Source organism: Myotis davidii, unplaced genomic scaffold (assembly GCF_000327345.1).
Source record: "Myotis davidii unplaced genomic scaffold, ASM32734v1 scaffold174, whole genome shotgun sequence".
Classification (NCBI taxonomy): domain Eukaryota; kingdom Metazoa; phylum Chordata; class Mammalia; order Chiroptera; family Vespertilionidae; genus Myotis; species Myotis davidii.
In genome coordinates, this window is record NW_006289087.1 from 3,868,846 (window position 1) to 3,877,832 (window position 8,987).

The 8,987-nt window shown below is 41.2% G+C and overlaps 1 protein-coding gene across 7 annotated transcripts in view; it reads left to right on the plus strand.

Annotated features, from left to right (window-relative positions):
* Positions 1-4,122, plus strand: part of BPNT1 (3'(2'), 5'-bisphosphate nucleotidase 1) — a 22,843-nt gene extending 18,721 nt beyond the window's left edge. For all 7 annotated transcript variants that reach the window (XM_006761272.2, XM_006761269.2, XM_006761268.2 and 4 more), the window contains 2 exons: positions 1,658-1,763; positions 3,198-4,122. In XM_006761272.2, the coding sequence (XP_006761335.1) occupies positions 1,658-1,763; positions 3,198-3,346 (255 nt within the window). In that variant the 3' untranslated portion in view covers positions 3,347-4,122. The remainder of the gene's footprint in view (positions 1-1,657; positions 1,764-3,197) is intronic.
* The last annotated feature ends 4,865 nt before the right edge of the window (positions 4,123-8,987 follow it).

Sequence of the window (8,987 nt, forward strand, 5' to 3'; positions counted from 1 at the left end):
CTTCCCCACGATCTCCTCCAGGCTCCCATCTCCTGAGGAAATTGTGAAATGGAACACAGTGTGATCTGCGGCTCTTCTCATCTAATTCCCCCCGGATACCGTCATGATGACATCTTTCAGGCTCTCATTCAGCATGCCCGATTGGAACTCACCTTCTTTCTGCCTGCCCCCAGATGTGTTCCTCTCCCTGTTCCTTTCTGGTTAATGTACCAGCATTTTCCCAATTGTTCCAGCTGGATATGTAAAAGTCGTCCTAGATGCCTTTGCTCAGGTCCTATCAATTAGTCCTAGCTATGGGTAATATATATATATGTTATTGATTTTGAGAGGAAGGGGGAGAGAGAGAGAGAGAGAGAGAGAGAGAGAGAGAGAGAGAGAGAGAGAGAGAGGGAGAGAGAGAGAGAGAGAGAGAGAGAGAGAGAGAAACAGTGCCTCCTGTATGCCCTACACTAGGGATTGAGCTGGCAACCCAGGAATGTGCCCTGACCAGGAATCGAACCATGACCTCCTGGATCATAGGTCTACACTCAACCACTAAGCCAGGCCAGCCAGACCCAGCTAGAGATCTTAATTCTTCCCTAATGTCTCTTCTCCATCTCAACTGTCAGTGCCCCAGTTGAAACCTATCATCATCCCTCACCACACTTTACAGAAGCTTCCAGAGTTTTGTGTCATGCAAGTTCTATCAGTGGCCTCAGTTTTATGTATTATGAGAATCATTAAAATGACTATTTAAAAATTCTTATTTTGCCCTAACCGGTTTGGCTCAGTGGATAGAGCGTCAGCCTGCAGACTCAAGGGTCCCAGGTTCGATTCCGGTCAAGGGCATGTACCTTGGTTGTGGGCACATCCCCAGTGGGGAGTGTATAGGAGACAGCTGATCGATGTTTCTCTCTCATCGATGTTTCTAACTCTCTATCCCTCTCCCTTCCTCTCTGTAAAAAATCAATAAAATATATTTTTAAAAATTCATATTTTGGCAGTGTAACTGATAATGGATATGAACCCAAAGACAAGTAACTAACTACTTGTTAGATTGACTAGTCAGCTTTACACATCTCTTAGGACCTATTACAATTGACACATTATTGTACTAGTTGATGCTTCTCTATCCCTTGTATAATAATGGTCAATTGTTTATAACATTAAATAACTTAATTTTTCTACAGTAAATACAGGGTGCCCTCCCCCCAAAATGTATACACACTTTAACAGCTGATACTTCAATTTTGAAAATGAAATGTACTTTAATAAACACTGCCTTTATAATTATTCAAAATGTGTGTGTACATTTTTGGAACTATATATATACATGTATATATATACACACACACACATATATATATTGCTTTTACAGTCAGTAAGAAAGAAAAACAAACATAAAAAAGAAAACTATTTTCTCTAACTTGGAATATGGAGACTGTTCATTCACCCTTCTTGTAGCTTATTGACAACATTTTCCCCCCTTGGATATTATGATGCATGTATTCTGTATGTTTCTTCATCATAGTCTTGTCATTTAAACCTGCTAAAGGCTTTCGCCTAAGTGGAGCCTAACAGAGGAGTTGAAATCTATTTCATAGAAACGAGAATCCTCTCTTATGTGTACCTCGTTCATGTCATGGTCGAGGGATAATGATCATCGTTCACGTTCCAGATCATTCAGCTGATTGAAGGCAAAGCCTCCGCTTACGTGTTTGCGAGTCCTGGCTGTAAGAAGTGGGACACTTGTGCTCCGGAAGTCATCCTACACGCTGTGGGAGGTGAGTCCGTTTCCTTAGCGGGGATTACAGTTTCTGCAGTAACGCCACTTTACCTAGCCTCTCAGGATATAACAGCTAGGAGGAAAGTTAGCGATTATCTGTTCCAACCCCCACATTTCATAGGCGAGAAAGTAGATTTTTCATCCAGTTCATTTTTCTTTACATACAGTTTCTTTTTTTGGACCTTGATCTGCATGTAGTTAACTTAATTAAACCCTTATTAATTTATGGCTTGAATGCCTTTAGGGGTTTTTAAAAACATATTTTTACTGATTTCTGAGAGGAAGGGAGAGTGAGAGAGAGAGAGACATCAGCGATGAGAAGAGAATCTTTGATTGGCTGCCTCCTGCACACCCCCTACTGAGGATTGAGCCCACAACCAGGGCATGTGCCCTTGATGGGAATCGAATCTGAGACCCTTCAGTCCATAGGCCAATGCTCTATCCACTGAGACAAATCAGCAAGAGCTAGCGTGTTTTTTTTCTTGAAAAAAACCACCTAATTTATTTTAAACCAATGTTGGTAAATATCTCTGTATTAGTGCTAAAGATCATAGAGTTAGAATTTTAAAAATCTGACTAAAAATATATTATAAATATGTACATAATTAGGTGATTTTAAAATTTCAAATAGACATCAAGTCAAACCTTGATTTTCTTTATTTTTATTTTTTTTATCTTATCCTTTTTCCGAGTACATTATTTTATCAGTATCTCATTAACATTACATGACAAGGAAGTTAAATTCATCACAATCCATTCTCATTAGAATTATTAAATGAAACTAATATAATAGTTATATCTTCTGAACATACTTCATTTAAACTCTTACCAAATAAAGTGTTAATATGAAATGGTAGAATAAAGAACGTAGTTTTAAAAATGGGAATAGTGATGATGAAGTATAACCAATAGGAAAAGCGATCAACTCAGGAAAAGAGAAAGGAATTGACGCTGAGAAATAAAAATTGAAAATGCTAAGTGAGCCGTAACTGGTTTGGCTCAGTGGATAGAGCGTCGGCCTGCGGACTGAAGGGTCCCAGGTTCGATCCCGGTCAAGGGCATGTACCTTGGTTGCGGGCACATCCCCAGTAGCGGGTGTGCAGGAGGCAGCTGATCAATGCTTCTCTCTCATCGATGTTTCTAACTCTATCCCTCTCCCTTCCTCTCTATAAAAAACCCATAAAATATTTTTTTTTTTTAAAAAAGAAAACGCTAAGGGAAATGATTTTAATCAGAAGAAAAAAATGTTTTATCCTTCAGTTAGTTAAAATTGTTCGGTAGTCTTAAGTGTCAAGTGAATTATTAACACTTAACCATTATCTTCCTTCTGCAGAGATAATTGGATATTACTGCCCAGGGAAGCAAGAGGCGCTTACAAATAACCAACTATTATGGTAGAATCGGCCAGTAACGTGCTGTGTTTTTTCTGTAGGCAAGTTAACCGACGTCCATGGCAATGCCCTTCAGTATGACAAGGAAGTGAAGCACATGAACTCCGCTGGGGTCCTGGCCTCGCTGAGGAACCATGACTACTACGCCAGCCGCGTTCCCGAGTCTGTTAAAAAGGCACTCGTCCCCTAAGCCACATCTGGTGGCCTTAGCTAGGGGGACAGCTGCAGGAGGAGAGGGAGGAGAGAGGACCACGTTCCCGAAGTCTCAGCCTTGGATGAGGATGTCCTTGAAGTTGATCCTGACACTGAGGAAATGCTGACACTCGCGGACTTGGGCAGTCTGTCCAGCCTGCAAGTCACTGAGCCTCCCGTTGGGATGAATTTCAAGACACCACGTGGAGCCGTTGGAGTCTGTGTGCTGTGCTGCAATATTATCAATAAACCACAGACAACCTAAAAACATGCACTCATTCTTTAAGGGAACATTTCACTTACTTAGCTAGGAGGAGGACTTGCCTCTCAAAATCATACAGTTTAAGACTAATGGGGTGTAATCAGAGCACCCCCTTGACTTGATTCTGCATTGATCAGTGATCTGTTTTTAGGTACTTAGGAGAAAATAGATTTTACGAACTTGGTGATTCATTCATCCACCAGACCAATTTGAACATCTGGAGAATCTGTAAAGTCTGTCTGTCACATTTCTGTTCCTCCTTTTATTGGGAGAAGTAAAAGAAACGTTTAGTTCCAATTGACTATCCTTGTCAGTTGTTTAATCAACATTCCTATTGTATAAGCCAGATTTTTTTAGGCCACAGAAGCACAAGTTGTTACCTGAATCTCATTCTTGTTTTCACAGTAATTTTTAAAAATTTCCAGTTATGAACATACTGAAATGTTGTTATGTATGTTGATGAAACAGATTTATGGAAAAATGGCTTCTTTATAATAAATTATTTCATTCTAGCTAGTCTCTGTCCAGTGCTTTTATTATTTTTTTATTTAAATTACAGTTGACATACAATTTTATATTAGTTTCAGGTATACAACATAGTGATGAGACATTTATAAAACTTAGAAAATGATCAACCCTGTAAGCTTAGTGCCCATCTAACTACTTTTAAATAAATGGTTCTGTTATTAGATGAAGCAAGTGGCTGAAATTAATCATTCCCAACCCCAACTGCATCTCAGAATCAACCTAGGAAGCTTTGCAAAAGTGGTCACAGGCTCCATCCAGCAATTTTGGTTCTGAATAGTTTAAGAAGACTACTCCAGGGATTAACTCGGCATTGAAGTTCAGAACTCCCTCCATAAGAGAGTATCATTTCATGGAGAGCATCTGTAATCGAGCCTGAAGAGGACTTGGCTTTGACATCTTTGGCTACTCCCTCCTGCAAGTTTCTTCTCTTCATCCTGATATTTTTCTTCCCTTTTCTACCAATTCCTTCTCAATTTCCTGTCTCAGTTTTTCTTTATCTTCCCTTAAATATCAATATTCCCACTAAAATCGGGAATTAGACAAAAATGTTCTTGTTTAACATTATCATTCCTCTTATTCAACATTATACTGAATCTCTAGACAAGAAAAAAGATGGCATATAAGAAATATAAATATGGGATAGAGCCCAGCCAGTGTGGGTCAGTGGTTGAGCACCTATGAACCATGCCTGGGTTTTGGGCTCGGTCCCCAGCAGGAGGTATGCAGGAGGCACCTGATCAATGATTCTTTCTCATCATTGATGTTTCCATCTCTCGCTCTCCCTCTCTGAAATCAATAAATATGTATATTTAAATATATTTTTATTGATTCAGAGAGGAAGGGAGAAGAGCCCACAACCAGACATATACCCTTGATCGGAATCGAACCCAGGACCCTTCAGTCCACAGGCGGACGCTTTACCCACTGAGCCAACCCAGCTAGGGCTAAAAATATATTTTTTAAAATGATTGGATAGAAGGGAAAAAAATGGTCTATCCGGAAAATCCAACCTAACTAGAACTCCTGGAACTAATTAATAAAAGCATCCAACAAAATCAATTATCACTAGGACTCTTACTGCTATATCTTGCTTTCCTGAAAGCAGGTTTCTATTTGTGTACCACAGCTCGGAACTAATTTTTTTTTTTTTTGGCATGCTTTTTACAAGTCATTTTTTATTGATGACATCCATTTTCTTGATTCCATTCTCTCAAAAATCAACAATGATAGATGACTTGGATGCACTGAGTGATAGAGATGGAAATAAATGATCTCAAAAGTTAAAATGTAGCCGAGACCGGTTTGGCTCAGTGGAAGAAAATTAGTTCGATTAAATCCTGTACGGATCAAGACAAGGGTAAATGAATACATGCAATGTCTTACACTAGATAACTGGAGAACGGGGAACTCTGGGGATTTGTTGTTTACAATCTTGACGTGAGTTGACACTTTACTGTAGCTGTAAAGAGCTACTGTGGTGCATTAATGGCCTTGTAATGGGCAACATTAAGAGCGTGCTTCTGCCAGCACTCAGCCCTCATCACACCACACCCAGATCATTTCCGGGGAACTCCGGGGACTTGTTTACAATCTTGACATGAGTAGCTGTAAAGAGCTACTGTGGTGCATTAATGGCCTTGTAATGGGCAACATTAAGAGCGTGCTTCTGCCAGCACTCAGCCCTCATCACACCACACCCAGATCATTTTGCTTAGCTCTGAGTATCACATTTTTAAAGGCACATTGACTAGCAGCAGTGTATCTGGAAAAGGGCAGCTGGAATAGATTACAACTATCATTTCAAGGATTGTTGAATGGACTGGAGACATCTAACCTAGGGAGCAAGAGCAGGGGAAACAAGACAGCCTTTGACATATGAGAGTGTCAGGTGGGGGTCCCCAGACTGTTCTGGAGAGCCTGAGAAGAAAGTGGACAGAGGTACGGAAAAGCATTCCTAGGTGGATAATAATAGGTATTTAGAAACAGTCGGTCTTCTCTTGGACAGCATTAAGTTCCTCAGCACCTTCTAGAACAGCGGTTCTCAACCTGTGGGTCGAGACCCCTTTGGGCGTCGAACGACCCTTTCACAGGGGTCACCTAAGACCATCGGAAAACTCATCTATAATTACATATTGTTTTTGTGATTAATCACTATGCTTTCATTATGTTCAATTTGTAACAATGAAAATACACCCTGAATATCAGATATTTACATGACAATTCATAACAGTAGCAAAATTACAGTTATGAAGTAGCAACGAAAATAATTTTATGGTTGGGGGTCACCACAACATGAGGAACTGTATTAAAGGGTCGCGGCATTAGGAATGTTGAGAACCACTGTTCTAGAAGGTGTTTTAAAACAGGCTATTTGGTTATTCACTTGTTGAATAATTGATTCCACGATTCTCTGTATCCCTAGTGCATTATATGGTAGAAGACACTCAGAATGATGTCTAAGATAAGGTTTTTCAGCAAACAAGAACCTTGAGAATTAGCAGGGTGTGCAGAAAAAAGAATCAAGTGCCACGAGGGAGGGAGAAAGACGGAGTGCACAGAATGACCTAGAGAACTTCATAAAATTAGATTATGGATCCCATCCCTAGAGATTCTGATAGGAAGGTAAGGGGGCGGGGAGAAGTCTTGTTCTGATGCAGGCACTTTATCTACTCTAGAGGCTGGCTATAATGAGGCAGCCACCTTTGATGGTGGGTTGGGACAGAAAGAAATAACTCCTCTATAGGAAAAATCAAGTGCCACAAGGGAGGGAGAAAGACGGAGTTTCGTGTGCACAGAGTGACCTAGAGAACTTCATAAAATTAGATTATGGATCCCATCCCTAGAGATTCTGATAAGAAGGTAAGGGGGAGGGGCAGTGAGCCTTGTTCTGATGCAGGCAATTTATCTACTCTAGAGGCTGGCTAGAAAGAGGCAGCCACCTTTGATAATGGGTTGGGACAGAAAGAAATAACTCCTCTATAGCTGCATTAAGTCCCATAGTTAAGCAGGACTATAGTATAAAATAGGGGTGTCTTTAGGAGGTTAAGAGAAAGTGGGGGTGGTGATGAGGTTGAGATGATTTTTGCAATCAATCCTCAGCCCCTTGAGCTTGACAACCAGCCCCTGAAGTGTGTGTGGGCATACACACACACACACACACACACACACACACACTCATTACTGAGGACTTAAGAGCAGGAAACAGATGACCCTCCGAAAGGCTAGGGCAGTTCAGGCAAACAACTCCAAGACAAATTGGGACAGGGGCTTTTAGTAGTAATGCCTTTTATCAATAAATCCTATCTTTAATTTTTTTTTCATTTTTCAATTACAGATCACATTTATTATTATTTTGTGTTAGTTTCAGATATACAGCAAAGTAGTTAGACAATCTCCCTGATATTTCCAGTATCGAACTGGCACCATACATAATTATTACCATATTATTGACTATATTCCCTATTCTGTTTAATCCCCATGACTATTTTGTAACTATCATTCTGTACTTCTTAACCCTTTCACTTTTTTCACCCAGTCCAGTAAACCCTTTCTTTATAACTAGTACTTTCAAGTACGAAAAGAACTATTGAAAATACATTCTGCTTTTGAACAAAAAATGGAGGAAACATAAGTTCCTGCATCCACAGTGTTACTATAGCTGTGGGCTTGGTGTGTGCGCCCAGGACTTGTTCTGTGTTTACATACACACAGTGGGTCCAGGCTGCCTGTCGCTACTTGAGCCAATTCAGCAGACAGGGTTGAATCATATCTGAGCATTTATTCCAATAATGCCAGCAGCATGGGAAAGCAGCAGGTCATCCACAGAAATCTGCCCTGCAGTCCCCTGTAAGCCAGCTGTATGTATAGGATAGGACAAAGATTGTTATAGAAGACCAGAGAAAAACCAAGCAACGCTTAGAGAAATGGAGTTACATAGATTTATTACACCGGCAGACTCAGAGGAGGTTGCCTCTCAAATTCTGAGCCAACCAATATGGTGGAAACCCCACTTTTATCCCCTTTTGGTGTCTTTGACCCCCAAATATGGAACAGGACTTCTGGACCTTTCAAGGGCTTTGCAAAAAGCCCCAGGTGTTGGGGGTCTTGAAACCATACCTAAGGGCCTGGCCTGGCGCCAGGCCCTGATAACCCCCCTCTGGGGCTGTGTCATGGTTTCTGGCCTCTGTGAAAGGTGAGCATTTAGGTAATAGGTCTTGCAAGACCAGTTTGTCGAGAAAGGGGCAATGACTTAATTATAGGTTATCAAGAATATTAACCTGGGCTTGCTGGCACAGATTCAGATTGCTAGCCCCCAAACATCAGGGTTACATTGGAATTAGCCATTTTAGTCTTCTCAAAATAATTTGGGGAGAACTGTGGCCCAGGCATGGAGAGGTAGGCAATGCAGGCTGGGGTGGGACTCCGCTGTTTGGGCAACAGGTTGTTCATCTTCCCATGATAATAGGCGGCTCTTAAATGAGAATGGACCACATTCCAAGGGTGACTCCTAGGTTCAAGAGGGCTCCCTGGTCCCAGGAGCATACAACTCCCAGCCAGGTTAGAATGCCCTTTCTTTAACCAGCACAAGGCAATCATGGCAACAGAGCATGATTAATATTTCCCGTAATCACAGCTAGTCCTCAATATTCTATTTTTTTGTTCCTGACACTCAGGACCATAAACAACACCATTTGTTTATTTCCCGTTTTACTTCACGTGATCTTGACTTCGCCACCTTCTTTCCGTGCTTTACGAAGTGTCGCAAACGCCGGGGCTGCAGAGTCTTTCCCATGGCAACCAGGAAGGCCACGTAGGCCCTGGGGTCCATAGTGCGGGGGGCGGGGCGGGA